Source organism: Hydra viridissima, unplaced genomic scaffold (assembly GCF_058129835.1).
Source record: "Hydra viridissima isolate aposymbiotic clone 2 unplaced genomic scaffold, HvirCarnegie_v1 scaffold_5, whole genome shotgun sequence".
In the NCBI taxonomy this organism is placed as follows: domain Eukaryota; kingdom Metazoa; phylum Cnidaria; class Hydrozoa; order Anthoathecata; family Hydridae; genus Hydra; species Hydra viridissima.
The window spans coordinates 3,867,395-3,890,195 of record NW_028324304.1 but is presented as its reverse complement, the minus strand read 5'-3'; the positions used below and the strand labels follow the sequence as shown (position 1 = coordinate 3,890,195).

Below are 22,801 nucleotides of genomic sequence, written 5' to 3'. Positions count from 1 at the left end.
AAAAAACAGCAGAGTCACATTTTTCACATTTTGAGAAAACCTAAATTAAAGGTTTGAAACCTTTTTATTACAAATTATGTGAGAAACTGTCAATTCTTTTAATTTTTAAGGGAAGGTCATCCATTTAAGCATCAAATTTTAACAAATAAATATTCTGAAAATCATGTTAGCTCATGGAAAATTTTGTTTTTTCAAAATGTGTTCAGATTGGACTCTGCTGTTTTTTCCGTTGATTAGGACTTTGCCTGTTTTTCTATTGTAACACATAAGAAATTACTATATAAAACCATTAAATTTTAAATTTTTTTTATTTTAAACAAATAAAAAAATAAAAAATGCATGAACATTCACTGGTCTTGACCCTCATCTTCAACTTTATCGTCATACGGCAGAGCATCATAGAATGCCTTATTGGTGGTAAATTTTTTGAGGACTTGGAGGTCTTTGTACTTTGCAGCTGATATAGCCAGTCTGTCTTCATACAAAGTTACTGGCACTGCTGTGCATACTGAAAAATTGTTTTTTCTCGTTGGAACAATGATGTTTGTTTTCAAGAAAATACCGTTCCATGAGTCTCTGTGACAAACGGTCCCCGGACCTTCATCCTTGTTAAAAACCATTTCCCGAATGGGGCGCGTGGGGAACGGGCAGCCTTTCTTATACAATGGCCTTAGAAAGCCGGAGAAGTTTTTGACCAGATCCTGTTTAACATCAGTCACGTTAAATGGTGTAGGATGTTTTCGTGCTTCACTAAATATTTTTATCCAGTCTTCTGGAGCACTAGCACTAGACTTTGTATTTACTGGACCCATGTCCCTGTCACACTCCATATAAGAATGTCCGCGCTCAGGGAATGTCACTGTCACCGAGGTAAACCTTTTTCTATGGTGCACCATATAATCTAAAAACCGAATCAGGGTAAAGTTCTTATACTGTCCTGAGCAGGAATCGCAGAATAGTTCAAGGTGAGTAACCTCTTCGCTGACCTTGGTTGTGATGTGGTCATACAGGAAAGAAGCCACCTCATCTGAACCTTTCCTAGCGACAGTCTCATCATAGCAGTAAAGAAAAACATCATCAGTTGATAGTTGGTGAATGTTAAATGATTGTTATGTGAGCTTTCTGTTGTAGTAAAAGTCATTGGTGGACTTGTTGGGTAGGTTGGCATTTTTTTGGTAGTCAAACGTAAAGGCCTCAAGATGAGGTGTAATCTTGGCCCTTCGCTTAGCGTCTCTTTTTCTCCGGTAGAATGTGTCAGCCTTTCGCTGGTGGAGATCTTTTTGAAATTTTAACTGCTTCAGGTCCCTTATGAGGACTTCATTTGTTGGGTTTGATTCAAGAGTCTTTGTAGCAATTTCTATTTTTGCCAAGAACTGGTCGCAGGCTGAGCAAGTGTCGGTTCTTGGGTACCCAAAGCCAATGGTAAAATCGTTGTTGAATATAAGCCTGTATGACTCATACACTAAACTGTCTCCTGGCCACTTCTCTTGATATAAATCAAATATCTTGGAGATGCTGAGTTCTTCTGGCAGGTACAGCCGTCTCGTCTTCTCTTGTGAGTAATGAGACTGCCGACCCCTAAACGAAGAGATGTGGTCTCTTATTCTCTGCCGCAGTTCATCAGATATTTTGTGATGACTGCCATGCTTTCCTCGTCCATCAACAGGAGGCAGGCCTGGGGTGAGTAAAAAAAATTTAAAAAAAATTAAAAAAAAGTTATAAAAATACATGTTCAGAGAATAACAGCACTCTTTATGAATTTCAACATTTCTTTTTAAATATTGAAAAATATTAATATATAGACAAGAAAGGATTATAGAAAAATGTGCATTTTTTTTACATTAACTATGATAAGAAAAAATAGCTTTTTTATTCCACAAACTGAAACAAAAAACTATTGCTAATAGTATAAATTACCTGTAGTAGCAAGACTTCTCTTGATAGTCTCAAGTCTCCCTTTCTTAATTCCAAAGATGGAGATGAAGGCTTGAAAGCAAACATAGGCAAATGAATCTGGGTCAACATCATCTGTACTCTTCAGGAATACTTTATAGTGATAGAATACTTTATAGTGACTGTTTGCACTTTTAGGCTCTTCCTTTCGAGGTCTTTTTCGGCTAATCTCCGCGACTGTGATCAGTGAAGCAAGATAGGAATCCTGTAAAAAGAAGCAATATAAGATTATTAACGCAACCGGTCACACATCTTTGGAAACACAAGCATTTTTATAAAATTTAAAAATATATAAGCCTACCTACTTTGTTAGAATTAATAAATTTCACTGCTTTGTGCTAGGACCTACTCAGAAAGTTGAACATAATAGAATGATCGATTTTATCAAGAATTGTCTATAGATAGTTGAACATAATGGAATTATCGATTTTATAAAGAAGTTTTTTTTTATTAGATAGACGTCTAGGCTTGTTGTTATGCTGCGTTCAAATAGAACAATGAACTGTGATATTGGGTCCACCCCACTAAAAAACTAAGTTAAAAATGCCTATTAAACATACAATACCAGCCTTGGGTATCATAACAAAGTAATACAACCAGATGTCTACCATGGTTATGATTCAGATGTACAGGTCTAGCTATTCTAGACCTAACTAAATTTGAATGAAAATGAGAATGAGAAACCCTTTGTCTTATTTAATCAACATGTTCATGGTGGAATAACAGGTGCATTAAAATTATGAATCTAGGTCTAGACCTAAATCTAGAGCTAGTATTATAAATAAAAAAATAGTCTAGAACTATATTTAAAGAGTTTAATTTAAAACTTAAAAGAAGAACTCACCTGAGCATCCTTTGTTGGTAATGCATTGAATGACTCGAGGAGCAAGGCTCTATTCTCTTCTTTGACTGTTTGAAAGCATTTAAGTCTTATACATTTACAGTCAGGGCCAGTTACATGAGATGACAACCTCTGTTTCTTTGCTATGTCTTTCTTACTGCTATTTTTCTTTCTCTTTTTTGGCTTGTCTGTAACAATAGGTGTAGCATCGTAGTCAGCCATTTTGTTTTAGTATAGATTCTTTGTGTACTGGTTACTCAAATGAGCTTGTGTACTGGAACTCAAATGAGCTTAATAAAAACACCCTATTTTGATCCTTATGAATTTAAAATCAAAAAAAGATTTAAATTTACTTTCTATATTACACTTAAACATAAGAAGCATGCGGCAAAATTTTGAAAAGTTTAAAGAATTTCTATCTATTATAAATTACACGTTCGACGTCATATCTGTCAGAGACTTGGCATGATTCAGAATGTCCTCTAGAGTTGAATTCTGATTATAGCTTGGCAAATTACAAACTAATTAGCCAACCACGAGGAAGCAATAAAAAAGGCGGAGGCATAGGTGTTTACGTGCTCAAAAAGTATTAATTTAAAATAAAAAAGCCATTAAGTGTAGCAAATAATAATTATGAAATAATTAAATATATGAAGATCACAATGGAAATCAAAACGGCAGAGTCACATATAACGTTATTATATAGACCCTGCCTTTTCTTTCCTTGTCACTGGTGGACACTGCTGTTTTTTCCATTGTATACCATATTTTCTTATTCCATTTTACCATAGACTATGTCGGTTTTTTCATTTGAAACTTGGCTTAAAAGAAGTATTTTTCAATGCTTTATTACCCAAGGGCCATAACTGAAAAATTATAAAAATGTGACTCTGCCGTTTTATCCATTGTGGTCTTCAAATGCGTGCGTAAACGCAGTAATTTGCGTAAATTGCGTTTACGTTTATGTAAGTAAACGCAATAAATTTCGTCAAATGCATTTGAGTTTGCGTGTGAGTTTTTGTTTTGGAACGCAAACACAAAACGCAGTTTTTTTTGCGTTACAATAAATGACTGTAGACCATCCATTTGTAATCCGTCAAGTATCTTGCCTTGAATTGACGCTGACATTTGTGAAGAAATTGTGACGGAAAAATACATTCTATAGGTGGCTTGAATTGATTATTCACGAGAAAGAACTTTTGACTATCATCGAGTGTCCTTATCGCCATACTCAATTCTTCATAATTCATTGTAGCATTCAATATTTTACCAACATCATTGGTGAAAGCGAGAGGTTCAGAATCTGATTGTTTGGTAGTACAAGATATTTTCGCGGGAGGACTATCAATAGAATCATGTTGTTTAGAAATAACGGTATTAGTATTTGGTGCATTTTTATTGAGAGATTGATTATGATTTTCAGTTTGTTTTTTTGTACACCATCCATCTAGAGGTTGACAAGTTTTAGCTGCTGATATTCGTTTTCTTTCATTTTGCTCTTTGTGTCCCATAGTATATGAAGAGTGACTGAGTATGGTCAATTTTTCATAATAATGTAAATTTTTAAAAAATGAAATTATAAATATATCATTACTAATAACGGCAATGTAAATATAAAAATGAAAATATATTATCAGAAAATATTATCAAAAATTTAATATTATATAAAATGTGGACCTTTCAAAAATTGAAGGGGGGGGTGCGTACGCACCCTACAACCCCCACCCCACCCCTGCGTACGGGGTTGGAAACACAAGATATTATAAGTTCAGCTAAAGGAGTAAGATATTTCTGATGATCAGTGTACAAAAATGAATTAAACTCCTATGTTAATCTTGGAGTTGATGGGTTGTTATCAATAAAAACCACTCTATGTTCCTCATGAAATCCTTTAACTTGACATCGTTCACAGGAGTAATATCCTGTATGACCTTGTATACATTTAAGAAAAGAGCGAGAAGGTGCATCACATATGAATGCTTTAAGTGTAAAGTACGCACAAGTTCCACCACACATCCTGTCTACTGTAACAACTTTAGAGGGTTTTAAAAGGGTTCTTGCATCTTTTGGTAACTCTGAATGTTTTTTAAGAATACTCAAAAGCTGGTTTAATTGGTTTTGAGAAGTTTTTCTTTTTGAAGACCACTTTGCCAATCTTCTGCTAATGTTTCTGTTGTCAAAAGTGGTGCTGCATTACAACATTCAAAATTCTCATAATTACAACTCGAAGACTTATTGTTTTCTCCGCATTCTTTAAAAATATTATTTAGGGCTTTACAAGGATTTTAAGGCTCAGCCTGAGAAGCATTAAATTCAGGATTCAAATTCAAATTACAAACATTAATATCTTCATCTTCAAATGTCATTATAAAATTCAACATTTTTATTCAAGCGACAACGCTTTATTCGATTTTCAGTTTCCATAATGATACCTATATAAATCCTTTTGCAAGAATAATGATTTAGAGAATTTATATTGGTGGAGATAAAACTTCATATGAAAAATCTCACATTTTTAAAACACACAAAATTTATTCACGCCGAAAGTCTTTTTAAAAAAACGTCTTTAAGACGGCTAAAGGACGTCTTTTTTGTTTGCTGGGATTATTCCAAAAGTAAAGACGTCTTCAAGACGTCTTACGAAGACGCGCAAGTTTTCACGACGATACAGTGTTTTAAGAGACGTCTTCAAGACTTCATTCGTAGACAACACCACTTTAAGACCTGAATAAGACGGTCTTAAGACGTCTTATGTTTGCTGGGTAGTTTAAGCAGTTTTGTTGGAAGGCTGTTCGGTCCAACACTCTTACCTTCTATGATAGTGGAATTTATATAATCGAGGGTTTCCTCTTTAGTTATTGGTTGCACATAAAAAGAGTTACTATTAGGACTGGTCAGATACTTTTGAAAGTTGAATTTAGAATTTGTAATTCCATTGGATAATTTTGAAACAATCGTAGTAAAGAAATTGTTAAAATGAATAGAGATAGCTTTAAGAATAATTTCGCATTTGTTCTTGATCATTATGCTTGTTCGCGATTAACTTTTATTTGACTTTACATTTATCAACTCTTTTATACCTTACCAGGTATATTTTTATACCTTACCAGGTGTATTTATATTATTGATATTGTGACTAAGAAAGTTTGTGTATTATTTCATTTTGCAAAACTTTATAAGATCCCAGTGGGCGAAGCGACGTCGGAACAACGGTAGATTGATGTCGGAGCTGACGTCGGGTCGATGTCGGATTTACGATGGAAATGGAAAGGTTGGCAACGTCAGCATTCCGATGTCATTCAACGTTGAGCGATGTTAAACCAACATCGAAACGACGTCAGATTACTGACGTAAAGACAATGTCATTATGTGGTAGAGCGATGTTAAACCAACATAATAAATACAAGTAAAAAATAGCACATATTTTCTGGCGTAAGAGCATTCATTAGAAAAAACAACTTTCTATTTTGCATTGGTATCTTTCTGGAGACGCCCAACATCCCCACTAACAACTTTGCTAGGGGCATACCGCAATACCTTCCGTTTGATATCGTCTACCGTAACTTCGTTTCTTTTCGCCATGACGCTAGCTAAAAATAAGTTGAAAGTATAAAGGCATATATATAAAGACCAACTTTGATTAATTTAGAATTTCAAATCACATAAGTAAAGTTATTTTGGTTACAAAAACAAGCAACTAATGAAATTTTAAAAAAGTAATCCATTAACTACTTGACAAGAACATCTTAAATTGACTGAAAACGTTAAAAACTTTCAGAAAACTTGACCCATTTACCATCTTTATAGGTAAATAAAACAGGCTTATACTGAGTCTGTTTTGTTACTTCAGGGTTTCGTCAATGTCGAAATCAGCTAAATTGTTGTTAGCTTTAGTGCGGTAGTAGAGTAGTTGCAAGAGCGCTCGCTTTGTATTCATGAGGTTTTTGCAGTTCAACCCTTTCCTAAATCTCAGGAAGTACCGCGCTTAATTCTTTTTTCCGCATAGAGGCCTACTCATATTTCGAAGTTAAGAGTTGAGATTTTAAAAAAATGACGCAACTCTCATAAGTGGCCACACCCCAGCCAGCCAAACTAGGCGGGACCCACGTTAGTTAAAGTATGGGTCCCGCAAAGGAATTCCAGTCGGGACTCCCAAGGTTTTGTCCAGGGGGCCCGCATGGGAACCGCAAGAGATTATTTTTGGAAGGGGCTCGCACAGGAAATGCTTGGGATATGACCCACAGAGACCGTTTGTTAACTTGCGCATCTTGGGACCAATCTGCGACCTGTTTGACCACACGCATGAGTATCAGCGTATAGCAATCCTCAAATGAATTTGAAACTTAGTAAACATTTTATACTTTATACTTTAACTAATAGTCGAATATATATTGAATTCTAACTATATTTCTGATAATAAAGAATCTGAAGATGTTACAGATAATTTTTTTTTTGGCTGTCTTGGCCCCGGTCTCGCGCGTTAGCAAACCGCCTGCCCAGTTCGCCTTCGATCTCTTTTTGGGTTGCATTAAATGTTAATGCATTCGATCTCTTTTTGGGTTGCATTAAATGTTAATGAAAAATTACACACACACATATACAGATATAATATAGATAGATAGATAGATAAATAGATAGATAGATAGATAGATAGATAGATGATAGATAGATAGATAGATAGATAGATAGATAGATAGATAGATAGATATACACATGTTTTGATTTGACCGTTTAGATTAAGTGCTAAAAATTTCCATACAGCAGCTGCTGGTATGAAATTTTTTTAATAAAGTTTCTGTATTAATACACAAACTTTATTAAAATATTTCACAAGACAAAACTCACAGAAAAAACATTTTTTAAATTACACGTCTCAAGATTATTATATGAATAGCATAACATACCACAGACTACTGCATATATTTTCAGTTTGGAAAAACAAACTTTTCCAGATTACCCAGAAAGATTACACAGTCTTCCAAGATTATTAGAGAGAATGAATTTCATCATTCTTTTAATGGTATCATTTAATGAGCTTCCACCAATATTGGATACAATACAAGTCTGAAAAAAGTATCAAGTCGAATTAAATTAGTAAATGATTGAATTATGTATGTTTGTCTTTCTTGTTCTTCTTTTTGTTCATCTTCGTCCATGTCTGAGTCTGATATTTCTATAATATTTCGTTGTTTTTTAGATGGCGTTTCCATTATAGTTTCGTTCATTGCCATTGCTGACGTACATTGATTTTGATCGTCAGCTAGTAAATCATCCAATTCCGAATCAGTTAATGGTTTTATCGCTGCTGCTTGTTTTGCATAGTCGTTTGCTTTGTTAACATCATCCACTGTGTATGATAATTGCATAAGTACGTCGTATGCTTGTTGCTGGTTATGCGATGTTTCTAGCATTGCTTTTAGGTTTTTAATTTGTTTTTCTTTTGCTTCATTTGGTACTTCTTTAGTGGCTCTCCGTTTAATAACTTTGGTGTTTAGCATTTTGTGAAAGTTATTATGTGTTAGCTGTAGCTAGTTGGAGCGTGTTATGAGGCGTTGTTTCCGAAACGCATGTTTTATACTATGGATTACCTTAATCCTTTTTCCTATTGGTTGAAAACCGGTTCTTTTCTTGTTATCTTGTTAACACGAAATATTTACAAATTATTTACCGACCACCCGACCAGCCGGGCCGCCGGCCCATCCCGACCGACCATTCCACTATGAGATCTCATAGTTGATGGTCTTTGGTGTTTGATGCCAAGCACCAAAGTTATTAAACGGAGAGCCACTAAAGAAGTACCAAAAGAAGCAAAAGAAAAACAAATTAAAAACCTAAAAGCAATGCTAGAAACATCGCATAACCAGCAACAAGCATACGACGTCAACTATGAGACACGACCAGCCGGGCCGCCGGCCCATCCCGACCGACCATTCCACTATGAGATCTCATAGTTGATGGTCGGTCGGGATGGGCCGGCGACCCGGCTGGTCGGTCGGGTGGTCGGTAAATAATTTGTAAATATTACAAGGCTGTTTTACAGCCAATTACATTTGCTAATGTAACATTCTTCAAAGACTATGAAGTAACACATATGATTAGGCTTTTAAATCTTATTAAGAGAGAAAGACAGGATTTTAGAGAAGGATCTCCATAAACAACAATAGTACTAACTTGCAATTCCAAGAATTCGCACTTTGAATAAAAGCCAGTGTTCTTCTGGGTTACTGCATATTGTTTTGGCGTTTGACACTTTACTTGCTGCTTTTACTGGTGGATACTAAAAATTTAATGCAGTTTTATCTTTAATTAAACTTTTAACACTCTGTTTATTTCCATCAACCATCCACTTCATTGGCAAAAAGTCAATCTCTTTAGTCTCAACATATTCAACAATTGAATAGATTTTAGTGTAGCAAAATCAAAACTGCATCAGCTGAAATTTAGTAATCAATATTAATAGTCATGTAGTCATAATACTCACCATTCTTTAAATTTTTTATAATCAAATAAAAATATTACAAATTAATATTGCAACTAAACTTATCAAAGTAAAATTTTTTAAATATTTATTCATCTATGGAGTGACAAATTGTACACAAGTTCTTAACAAAAAAATCACTCAACGCACCACCAAAAGAAAGTTTAATACTAAAGTTGTATAAGTAATAAATTATTTTCTTTTTTAATTTATAGAAATATTAAATTGACTTAAAAAAATTATTTTAAAAGATAAATGAAATTGTGGCTTAGCAAAAAAACCTTGTTTAAATGGAAGTAGAAAATACTTTGTCAGCAAAGTAGCAACAGGAAAAGTTCGTCTAATTCGAGTAAGCTTGGTCACAAAATATATTGAAAGAGAAATTGAACTAACTGGATCTGAAAGAAATAGTTCAATATCTTCAAATTCTTCAAACACAACTAAAGCATTATTGGGTTCAGCAAAGGTAGAATTGTGCAAAATATTCTCTACAATTCCTAACTTACTTTCAATCTGAAAGCAATTGTCTCCAATGGATGTGAAGATAAATTACCCAGGTTCATGGTATTGTTTGAACTGAAAATACGAACGATAATCAATAGGTATAGGACCATCTAAATGAATTCTCTTCAACATTGGCTCTTTCTTATTGGAAGTGTTGTCATCGATGTTGCAGTGCCCTTCAATAATTCTGCGTACTATTTGACCAGTTGTATTTTGAGGCTCATGGACTAATTTTTTTAATCTCCCAAGGTAAGTTTCATATTGAAACGCAGATACGTTATTAAGAACACCATAATGTTTAGCATCACTGAGCAAATATATTAAAGAGTGAATATTATATACACGTTGATTTTCACCATACAATTTAGAAAATGAGAACACAAGGTATTTTAAGAGTTGTTCAGCATAGGCAATATTTTTTGACAATAAATTTGGGCTCAGCAATATCTGTATGGCAACAGACAAATCAAGGAAGTTTGAATATATTGTGTCTTAAAAACGTACTACTGTAAATTGCAATGGGAAAAGGTCCATTTAATGGACACTTTTAGTGTATCAAGAATTGGCCAAAGAGAAACTGAATTGCTCAAAGAGAAACTGAATTGCTATTAAATAGCGGTATACCATCAATATTAATATGAATATGCAAAAGGTCAACTTTAGAATCAGGCTGGTTTAATTTTAAAATATTACGCAGCCAATACTGCACCCCATAGTAATAATATTCTTTAACAGCAATTTACTTAAGATCTACAGTTCGCTGAGTGCTTAAAAGAGTTCTTGAGTCATTAGCAAGATTGGAGTGTAATGGACTCAATATGTGCAATGAACTTTTTAAAGCTGAGTGTGATATACTGTAAGTTATCGCCCAATCTCGCAACTTGTTTTTTAGTGTACAGTCATTGCAGTTACAATTATCGTTGACATCATCACTTTTTTTCTTTTCATCAATTTCATCAGTTTTCCAATCGTCCCTACTATAATCAAAATCAACACTAGATTTATTATCAATACTATGAGAAAACTTTTCTGAAAACTCGCTTTGAGAATTTAACCTATCAAAAGTAAATATGGATTCATTTTGCTCTTCATGAACATATGCATTCTGATCAAATTTTTTTCTTGATTCACTAAAACTTATATCATCCACAGTTCTATCTAACATGGAAATACTAGCACAATTCTCATTTTTCATACATAGCTCTCTAAGTATTATTGAAACCTTTGAATTAATTCTTTTTTTTTTTGTTCTATCTGAGCACAACTTGAAATCATAATTAGATGTTGCCATTATAATGTTTAACTTAATATTTTTTGATTACAACTGCTGTTTAAAATAATATCGCATAAATAAAAAACAAAAGAACACCCCACAGTTCTTTTAAAAACAAAAGTATTTATAAGACACAATGCTATCAAAATACATACAGGAATTAAAGATTAAGAAATTAATGATTTTATATTGAACTGGTCCATTGTTAAAACAGAACCTGCATATAATGATATTTCCAAAAGATGTTTACTATGCCTGAAAGAAAATATTGATACATGCAAATCGAAGAATGTTTATTAAATAAAAAATTGGAATTAATATCTAAATATAGACAAAAAAATTAAGTTTTTTTTGAAAAACAAAAATAAAAAAACCTTTAAAATAATAACAGTCCATTAAAAACATAAAAATACAGAAACTAACACTTCTAAAAAATTTTTTTTATTTTTTAAGTAATTGAGACATTAATGACATGTCTCAACTACTATATATATACAGTTATGGACAAAACATTAGTTGTGTGATTAAAATTAACGAATTATTATTTTTATCTTTAAACAGTTACTGAAAATGAAATTATGATACTGGATTATTAATTAAATAGGTGTAAGATGATAAAATAGTTAGTACAAAATTTTAAATTTTTGCTTTTATTTATAAGAATTTTATAAGTATAAAAAACAGGTTGGGCATAATAATAGTAGCATTAATTTATTTAATGTTATATTGCAAATAATTTAATTTATTAACAAAAAAAATGATATAAATTTAGTTAAACAATAATAAAAAATTAATATTTAATCACATGCCCCCGGTTTTTTATCACAGTTTTGCATCTATTCGGCATTGAGTTAGTCAAATTTTCAAAACATTTTAAATGAATGTTGTTCCAAGCATTCTGGACAATTTGCCGTAACTCCTGTTGTTTTTTGGTATTTGACTTTAAACTGCTTCTTTTATATCCGTCCAAAGGTTTTCGATCGGATTGAGATCCGGTGACTTTGCAGGCCAATCTATACCCTATTTTCTGCAACCCTATTTTCGATGAACCAACTTTTTATCCTGCGACTGGTATACTTTGGATCGTTGTCCTGCATATAAACTCATCTTAGGGGCATATCTTCTTCTACATAAGGCAACATGGTATTTTTGTAATATTTGAAGGTATATGTCTTGGTCCATATTACCATCTTATAGATTGGCCCTACGCCATAGTAAGAAAAACAATCCCAAATATTTATTTTTGCTCCGCCATGTTTTACAGTTTTTATGGAGTATTGCAGTTTGTATGCAGAGATAAGAGGCCTCCTTACATACATGCTGCGTTCACTTGACCCAAATAAAAAAATTTTGCTTTCATCAGACCACAAAATATTACGCCATTTTGAAACAGGCCAATCTCAATGCGTTCTTGCAAAATGTTATCTTGCTACCACATGCCTTTTTTTCAAAAGGGGAACTTTTCTTCAGCTTCTGGCGATATATATATATATATATATATATATATATATATATATATATATATATATATATATATATATATATATATATATATATATATATATATATAGCAATTCAGTTTCTCTTTCGCCAATTCTAGAAATGTATATATCATTTCTATATATAAATAGAAATGATATATTTTTTAAATACAAATGATACATTTCTGTTTCATACCTGAAATGATCAAACATTATTCATTTGTGTTACATCAGATAATCTGTTGCATGTGTCATTAGATGATTTTGGTTATCTGATGACACATACAACAGATTATAATCAGATATATTTGGTGAAACACGAATGTACGATTACAAATTGTAAATATGTTTTATCAGATTATCTGACAGATTCTAAAAAGAATTTAGTTCGTATACAATGATTATTATAGTGAGTGCATAATTTATAAAAAAATAGAAAGTGTTATAAAAAATTTTCTAACTAAATTCTAAAAAACACAAACTAAATTCACATGTAAAACTGCTTTCAGTCGCTAATAATTGTTTAAGAAAAATTAAAAGAAGTTGTTGTTTATTTGCGTCATAATACATTATCGTTTGGGATATCAACACGAGACCCGTATGGAAACCGACACAAAAACCTCACTGAACCCAGGCGGGGCAACCCACACTAGCCCAGACAAATACGGCGCGGGACCAGAGTGTCTTGGTTTGCTAGGACATTTCTCATGAGATGTTGTCATTTCCCATTGTCTATCAGGAATAGCTTTCAATTGTATGATTTAAAAAGGTTGAAATAATTTGCCAAATTTAAAAATGATAAGAAATATTTTTAGGAATATTTGCCATGTAATGTCTAGTGGTAGCAGATTTCAATTGAAATTTCATGATTCTCATCAGGCTCTTTCAGAGACTGAGTGAGGCCCGGGCCATTTACAAATTTTGAGGCCCTTACCATAAAATAACTGCCATTGCATAATAAATAAAAAAACAGCAAATTAGTAATAATTTTTATTTTAAAAATACTTTTCTTGCTTTTGATTTTGCAAATGCACTGACAACTGTTGAAAAATCGAGTTTTCTTGCAATATCACAGTTAATATTCAACATTCCAAGTCCATTCAAGCGTTCTTGTCCCATGGTTGAACGGTGATAGTTCTTTACTTGTTTCAACACATTGAAAGACCTTTCTCCTGAAGCCACTGAGACAGGCAAACTGATAAAAATTCGCAAAGCAATTGATATGTTAGGAAAAACACCAGACAGTCCAAGTTCTAATATTTCTTGAAACAATTCTTTTGGTTTGCAATCTGATGTAAAGTTTGTAGAGTAAATTTGTTTCAGAAAGATTATCTCATCAGAAATATCAGACAGTATTTCCTTGTGGTACTTTTTTTGAAAGTTTGTTGTGGCACTGAGTAGTTCTTCATTGCTCATCTTGTTGAAGTGCCAAAGAAATCCAAAAATACTACAAATTTGTTGTTGTGACTCAAATCGACGTTTAAGACCTGCTAGAATAGAGCCGATAATTACATAAAATACATTGATTTTATAGTGCTGTTCTGAATCAAATTGTGTTTTCAACTTTCGAGTGGTAGAAAATTCTGGTGAAATGTCAATAATCATTGCAATTAATTTTGACTCATTCAGAACAGCATCCCATTTTTCACGAATCTGTTGAATGCTGTCCATGAGATTTTTAATGTTTTCCATTTCAACATCTAGAGTTGCATTTCTTGCCTCAATTATAAGATTGGTTTGGTGAATCATTGTGAGGAGTTTCATCCATAAAGATGACATTACAATGCATTCAAATTTTGACAAATACTTTTGAATGGACTGAAGTTCTAACTGAGCTGATACTGTGAGATTGAGAGATTGCAGCTCTTTTAAAGCTGTTCTCAGTGAATTCAAGTGACGGGCAACTGGTTTTACTTCTTCAATCCTTGCTGACCATCGGGTCTTGGAAATACCATGTAGTGAAGCAGGTACATGTTGCTTGAGAATTTCCCACCTTTGTGGACTACTGCTGAAGAAATTGTACATTTGCTGCACAATTCCAAAGTAAAGAATTGCTTATTTGCATGATTCAGCACAGTTAAACAACAAGGTTTAAAGTGTGATTTCCACAGCTGGCAAACATACAGTTTGGGTTTTCTTCTAGCAAAACTGCTTGCACACCTTTGTATTTTCCAGCCATGTTTGGACCATTGTCGTATGCCTGACCAGTACACAACTTAAAATCTATGTTCAACAAAGTTAGAACGTGAAGAATCCTTGCTGCAATTTCTTTTCCAGTTTTTTTTGAGTAATCGTCAAAATAGAGAAACCGTTCTTCAATGGAAAATTTAGATCCATCAATTTTTATATAACGGATAATGAAAGTTGTTTGCTCCTTGTGAGAGCAGTCTGGTGTTGCATCAACAACAGTTGAAAAATATTTGGTGTTTTGAATCTCTTCAATAATTTTGGTTTGAACAAAAGATCCACAGAGTTCAATAAATTCATTTTGAATCCGGGTGGACAGATAATGAACTTGTAAGCGCTTTTTGTTCAGTTGAGATTCATGGACCTTTTTCACATGCTCTGATAAAATTGGATCATATTTGCTGAGGAGCTCAATTATTCCGAGAAAGTTTCCATTGTCAGGGTCATAAATGTGTTGACTGGAACCAAATAAAGCAAGCCCACGTTCAGAAAGAAAAAGAATGACGTTCAAAAGGCGCTCAAGAAGTTTTGTCCAATTACTGGTTTCAGTTGACAATTCTGTTATTAGTAAATTATCAATAGAACTTTTTCTGATGGCTGCTCTACTGGCTGATTTCCATTTGACATAGTTTTGTTTGTGTAATACAGACATTTCATGTGCTGGTATTTGGTCTTTCAACTTTCTCCAACCCCTGGTGATATTCCAAACTAACTGTTCTGAAAAGGTGGATACCTTGGAATCACTTTTGTTCAACAGAAAGCAGGGTGCACAATAGAATGACTGTTGCACATCACTCCAGCAAAGCCAATCTCTTGTGCATGTCTCACCATTGGGAAGAATTTTTGATCTCAGACGAGTAGGAAAGGCGTGATTATAAGAATCTCGTGGAATATTGTTTGGAATTAAAAAGTTTGTTTGGAAACTTTCTTGCATTTGAGTAATATTTCGTTTGTCAACAGTGCCAATGTCAGACACAATCAATTTTGATATATTAGAACAATCTGATTCACATTTTTGGTCCAAACTTTCTGAATATGAAATTTCAGAATCAGAGATGCAATTACACCATGTAACAACATTTTTGTTTATGTTAATTTTTTAATGTTTCTTACATAATTTTTGTATGCTGATTTCAGTGGTACCATTGGTTTTTCTCTATCATCAAGATTTCCTGAGAAAAAGCATAAAGTATATTTCGGAGTTTTCGTATATGTGTAATGCAATTAAAACATTATATATATATGCTGATTTTAACTATATTCGTGTGTTTATTTTCAGTTTAACTAATTACAACTGTTACATGAAGTGGTGAATATGTCTAGTAGATCCTGCAAGCTTTGTCCTGACTCATTCTGTTATGTTTGTGGTTACTATATTAGTCCAACACAAGCTAAACATAAGATTGTCAGTGGTACAAAATTCTTTACTGCATATCATGCTTATTTTGGCATGGCTATGGGAGATCAGGACAAATCGTGGGCACCACACTACAGTTGTGGTAGCTGCAGATCAACTCTGGAAGGATGGCTGCGTGGAATCCGAAAGTCAATGCCCTTTGCGATTCCGAGAATATGGAGAGAACCGACGAACCATCATGATGACTGCTTTTTCTGCATTGTTGACATTTCAAAGTATAAAAAACCGAAAGATAGGCTGACTCTAGTTTATCCAAGTACACCATCTTCTATTGGACCAGTTCCACACAGTGATGAATTGCCTGTTCCTACTCCACCTCAATCCGAAGAAGCAGCTGCATATCATTCTGAAGTAGACTCACCGGATGAACTCAATGATGACTGTGATTTCAGGGAACCGAATGATTCACCTCATTTCCCTATCCAACAAGAACTTGATGACTTAGTACGAGATTTAGGTCTCACTAAATCAAATGCAGAACTTCTGACATCACGTTTGAAAGAATGGAATTTATTAGATCCAAGCTGCAGAACCTCGAAATACCGAAAAAGACATGAAACATTCGCATACTTTTATGTAGTATCAGAATCACTGTGCTATTGTCATGACGTTCGTGGTCTTTTCAATGACATTGGCATTGTTCACAATCCTGAAGAGTGGAGATTATTCATTGACAGCTCAACAAGAAGTCTAAAGGCAGTTTTGCTCCATAACGGAAACCGATTTCCTTCGATTCCAGTAGCTCATTCCGTTCATCTAAAGGAAGACTATAAGAACGTGAAGTTGTTGCTTGAGAAAATCAACTACGACAGTTACAAGTGGGATGTATGTGGAGACTTTAAGATGCTAGCATTTCTTCTCGGTCTGCAAGGAGGATACACAAAGTACTCGTGTTTTCTTTGTTTATGGGATAGCAGGGCTGCAAACCAGCACTTCACAAGACGTGAGTGGCCAGTGAGAGAACATTTACAGCCTGGTTCGCACAATGTTATTAATCAATCTCTGATACCTGTTGAAAAGATCTTACTACCACCCCTTCACATTAAACTTGGTCTTATCAAACAATTTGTCAAAGCATTAAACCCAGATAGTGCAGCATTCCAGCATATTCGGCAGATGTTTCCAAAGGTGTCAGATGCAAAAATTTCAGCAGGTATATTCGTTGGTCCACAGATTAAAGTTATGTTGGCATGTAAGGAGCTTGAGGACAAAATGTCTGCTGTTGAAAAAGAAGCATGGACTGCATTTAGACATGTTGTTCATAGCTTTTTAGGCAACAATAAGAGTGATAACTACAAAGAGATAGTGGAAAACTTAATTGTACGGTACGCAGATATGAAATGCAGAATGTCAATAAAGCTGCATTACCTGCATTCACACTTGGAATTTTTCAGACCAAATTTGGGTGATGTGAGTGAAGAGCACGGGGAACGTTTCCATCAGGATATTCTTGCAATGGAGAAAAGATACCAGGGCAGATGGGATGCAGCTATGATGGGTGACTACATCTGGTGTTTGATACGCGATGACGAGAAACTTCATAAAAGAAAACCTCGTTCTACTGTTCACTTTTAGTGTTTTTTGAGATTGTGAGAGACTGTTACAATACAATATAATGTAACATGATTGCAAAACGATTTATATTAATTATATGTTTAATTGATTTTTTTTTTTTTTACGACCAAACGATTGATGCAATAAAAAATCCAATGTCATATTCAGACTCAGCATACTCAAATTAATTAAGAAACATCAAAAAACTTTGATAAACAGAAATTTTTTTTTTTTTTGTTACATTGTGTTATCATTTGAGATGGCTTGCAAATTTGTTTCCCTCTGCTGACTGTTGCTTTGGTGAATCAATGAATTTTCACAATTTGATTCCAAGCTTTCTAAATTTGTAATTCCAGATTCAGAGACACAAGTTGTATCTGAGATGTCTTGCACATTTGTATCTATCTGGGGATTTTTGTTTTGTTGTAACATTGATTTTTCAGAAGATGTAGTTCCGGATATTTCAATATCTGATTTACCAAGTGTGTTGGGTTGGCTTGATTTTCCAGTGGTCTTAGAAATGATGTTATTGACTGTAGGCTCTTTGTTTCTTCTTCAATTTTTTGTCTTTTTCGCCTTTTGGATGCACCACTTTCAAATTTTCTCTTCATGTTTAAATTTAGCAATGACATTAGTTTTAAAATTTTTCGATCTTTCTGCAAACAACAATTATTAATGACTGACTTAAAATAAATATCAGAACAAACTTAATACAACACAAATAATTTAATTAAAATAATAATTATGTGTATTAATAATCAACTAATTAAGTATATTAAAATATTGTCTCAACATTGATTAAAATTTTATGTAATTGCTCATGTTATCACAATTTAATAAAAATATATCAAATTTCCGAAAAAAATTTGGAGGCCCCTATTTAGGTCGAGGCCTAGGCCAAATGGCCCGTGTAGCCCCCCCTCTGATAGGGCCTGATTCTCATATATTTTCAAAGTTTGTTGATAATCAGGAGGAAAAACTTATAACTATCAGTATGAAACTACAAGAATGTAAATTGGAGTATTATATTATTCAATCGACTTTATTTTTCCCTTCTTGTACTCAATCTTTATTACGGAAAATCTTGCAAGATATTTACTTTAATTACAAAAGCAGTTGAATAGTTTTATACAAAATTGTCTTTTATTTTTCATTTGTGTGGTTTTTTGTTGCTATTTTACAGATATAGTAATAACTTATTTCAAACTTTTTTTTAGATAAAAATTAAAATATTGACAATTTAGGTGGGTAAAAATGGCTAAATCTAAAGACCCAAGATATTTCATACTAGAAACCATCCCTTATGAATCTGATAAGGATATACGGTGATCTAGGTTACCAACTACTCGTCAGGTGCTTTATGTTTATTTGCACTCTTTACTTCAAAATCTAAGAGAGATGCAGCAAAAAAAAAACAGTTAAATCAATCCTACCATTTTATAATCGGGCAAGAATACAAACAATTAAGTGTAATAAAATGGCAAAAGAAATCATGAAATTATTTGAGGAGTTAAAGAGTATGTTAAAAATTGACCATGCCCATAGAAACACTGTCCAGAATACTCAAAAAATTATTGAATTTAGAAACGAGCTAACAAAAACAATGAGGTTCTGGCCACGGGATGTGCTAGATAAGTTGGTTGATGCAGAAGATAAACAGTTTCTGATCCGCATCATCATGATGACTGATATGACGGCATCTATAGTAGGGGGGGGGGTCCAAAATTAATTTTTTTTAAAATTATTTGTAGCTTAACCACTCTTTCTTAATTAATTTTTTATGCTGATTTCGAATTTCACAATTTTTTTTCTTCATTATCTATATTTAGCCTTCTACTTCAATATTAAAAAAAGTGATTATTTTCACAAAGTAACTTATTGTTAAATTAAATGAAATCATTATTATTTTCAAGTTTTATTTTCATTTTATTAATAAAGTATGTAATCATTATGCCTAGCTATAAATAACACAAAAAATTAGACATTGCACACCATCAAGATAGTCTAATATTATTGATAATTTGTTTCGATCTCTATTGAAAGTGCAAATTAATTTTGTGGAAGTCATCGTAGGTGATTGTGGATTGCTGTGATGACTTTCCAAGTAGAACCTTCAAATTTGTGGCATATTCTTCTATAGACATAAGACGGCGCTTTTTTGTATTTTTATTTACAGTACTGTATGTATGTATGTATGTATGTATGTATGTATGTATGTATGTATGTATGTATGTATGTATGTATGTATGTATGTATGTATGTATGTATGTATGTATGTATGTATGTATGTATGTATGTATGTATGTGTGTATGTATGTATATATGTATTCGTGTGCGCTTTATGTTATATTACAATATAATGTAAAACATATATAACAAGCATAGAACAAAGAATGATAACTATTTGTAATATTAGGTGGTATAAACAAATCTAAGGCTTAAAAAAAAATAAAGAAGAGCTAATTACAACCACAATATCGAAAAGGATTATTGTTTTTTATTGGTTTTGGCACTTCAACGCCTTTTTCATGAAACCATTCTTTGCACAATCTGAGTTGTATCATTGGTTGTTTATTGCTTCGGCATTCTGCAAGTGCAATATATATCTAAAAATTCAACTTCTGAAATATGCAGTGAAACTCTCCGCACCTTTGATGGAAACTGTGTCAACTTTTTAAATGACTTTAACAAGTGTTTTCTCAAGTCTTCCTGTATGTAATTCACAACAGATGGGTCACTGCCAGAGCAAAGTTTACAAGCATTCGCAAATGCAAAAAGCCCACAGTCATTTGAAACCAACTGATACTGCACATTTACATACTCAATTTTATTTATTTTAGTATTAGAGTGCAAAAGATCAGCAGCCGTGTTCAACTTGAAAGGCTTTCTTATGTCTATTTACACCTATCCTATTTGGGTGGCAAGGATTTTTGCATACAGAACCAAACAGTTTACAAGGACATCGTTATGCATCACACCTATTTTCGCATCTACAAACCAAGTTCATTGAATGGAGTTCGTCTTTTTTTTTTTACTTCTAAATATGTCTTATCCAAAATGGAACTCTCATAAGCATGGTTTATTATTTCTACTAAAGGGGAGTCATTAACAGAGCTGTTTGATTTTGGAAGAATTTCATTGAAATCTTCATAAATATCATTTTTTGGTTTATTTTCTGAATTAAATGTATTATAGATACCCTTATTTTCTGATAACGACTCACTAAAAATGGAGGTATTTACAGAAGTCACCTCATCATCAAAGCATTGATCATCAAGACTTTCTTTATCAAAAGAGCTATATTCAACCAAAATTTTTTGTAAAATAAGGGCAGGTTTATAGATTTTGAGATGGCCTCCTGTAGCACGAATGGTAACACCTTTGTTATCTTGAAGTTTGTATACTCCATGAGGAAGGCAATTAAGTATTTTATACAGGCCTACAAATCTATCAGCTAATTTACCTCCTTTGGTTTTTTAATGGTTATAATTTAATTTTAGTACTAAGGCATTTACTTTAAAAAGTTATGGTTTTGAGTGCTTTTTATCGTAATTGTTTTTTTTGCTTTACTTGAGCTTTCAAAATATTTTGTTTTACCTTTTCCAAGACTAACTTATATTATGTCAGTGACATGTCTGAATCCTTTAATTTAAAATAATCTGCACTTAAATCTTCCGGAGACTTTGTCTGGAAATCTCCATCAATTTGAAGATATGCTTGTCGACCATACATCAGATAAAAAGGTGTGAACTTTGTAGAATCATGACAAGATGTATTGTACGCAAATGCACAGGTATCTAGAAAAACACTTCATTATTCCTTTTTAGATGACACATATTTGACTAGCATGTTTTGCAGTCTGATTAAAGCGTTCATCAAGGCCTTAAATAAAAAAAGGAAAAATGTTATATAAATATAAGTGATTTAAAACCTAAGTAATTTTATTTATGATTAGTTCATTTATTTATGAAATTAACATAATATTGTTTATTTATTCATTAACTTCAATTAACAATACTTACTTGTGGGTGAAAAGGTGTTGCAAGCCTTTTTTTTTATAGCAAGCAATACATTAAGTGTATTATTGAGTTCATTGCAAAATTCAGATCCATTATCTGACAGCAAAACCCTTGGCACTCCCAATCTCATGAAAACCTGAATCATACAATTATTTATATATACATTCTATTATAAAAAAAGTCATTTTAAATCGAAACCCCATATCTAACTTATAAAATACCGTGTATAATTAGTTATAGATAAAAATTAATTCACAGAAATTTATGTGTAAAATAAATATGTGTAAAGAACAGCAACAACACTTTACATTAGTTTATGGATGTTTAAGATTTTGAGAAAAATTGTAATACCTTGAATAGACATCTTGCCACTGTAACTGCCATTTTGAATTTCTAGGTATTACTTCAACCCATTTTAAAAAATAGTCACTAACACTTAAAATATATCTGCTACCAATTAATAATACACTTGGACTGAGTGGGCCAATGAAATTTATACCAACCATATACCACGGATCTTTAACCTATACTGGGTGCATCTCTGGTATTCCACAGTTTAATTTCCTATTCATTCTCTGACGCACATCAGAAGATGTAGGCTGAAACACAATTTAAAAAGAGTAGCAAAAAGCAACCCGTAACTCGGGTTATGGTCGGTCTGTCACTTAATTTATAGTGGCTCTTTTCCACAATTTAAAGTTGCGAAACTTTCACTATACCCTTTTAGAAAAACGCCTTCAAATTAAAAAAAATAAACCATCTGCAAAATTAAAACAAAAAGTATCCGCAGGTAAAATATTTGACCAATTATTTAACATTATTTGAGTAATTTACAACTGACATAGGTCATATCAGTGTAAGGCAGAACCATTTTCCTCGACATAACTAAGTTCAAAACAATACGTTTTTAGTTACTGACACAAAATAATAAAAACTTCATCATGCTTTATATTGACAAAAAAGTAAAGATAAATCATTGTTATATTATTCATAACATGAACTTTAACTAATAATATAAACATAAAGCGAACGTAAATTATACATGAGTTATTAATTTTTTGGTATCCCCTTGATACATGTCTCTTTAAAAAAGG

At 32.8% G+C, this 22,801-nt stretch overlaps 2 protein-coding genes and 2 pseudogenes across 3 annotated transcripts; all 4 read right to left on the bottom strand.

Moving 5' to 3' along the window:
* Positions 1-487: 487 nt before the first annotated feature.
* On the bottom strand, positions 488-3,136 carry LOC145181942 (uncharacterized; annotated as a pseudogene). The gene is made up of 3 exons (XR_016452945.1): positions 2,798-3,136; positions 1,918-2,158; positions 488-1,675 (listed from the first exon to the last, which is right to left on the bottom strand). The product of XR_016452945.1 is annotated as an uncharacterized LOC145181942 (transcript).
* A 6,340-nt stretch (positions 3,137-9,476) lies between these two features.
* Positions 9,477-11,067, bottom strand: LOC149888054 (uncharacterized; annotated as a pseudogene).
* Positions 11,068-13,520: 2,453 nt separating this feature from the next.
* Positions 13,521-14,555, bottom strand: LOC149888053 (zinc finger MYM-type protein 1-like). The gene has a single exon (XM_090088993.1). It carries the CDS (start codon positions 14,553-14,555, stop codon positions 13,521-13,523), a length of 1,035 nt encoding a protein of 344 aa, XP_089945119.1.
* Positions 14,556-14,607: 52 nt separating this feature from the next.
* LOC149888052 (zinc finger MYM-type protein 1-like) lies at positions 14,608-15,651 on the bottom strand. Its single transcript, XM_090088991.1, has one exon. It carries the CDS (start codon positions 15,649-15,651, stop codon positions 14,608-14,610), a length of 1,044 nt encoding a protein of 347 aa, XP_089945117.1.
* Between the last annotated feature and the right edge of the window lie 7,150 nt (positions 15,652-22,801).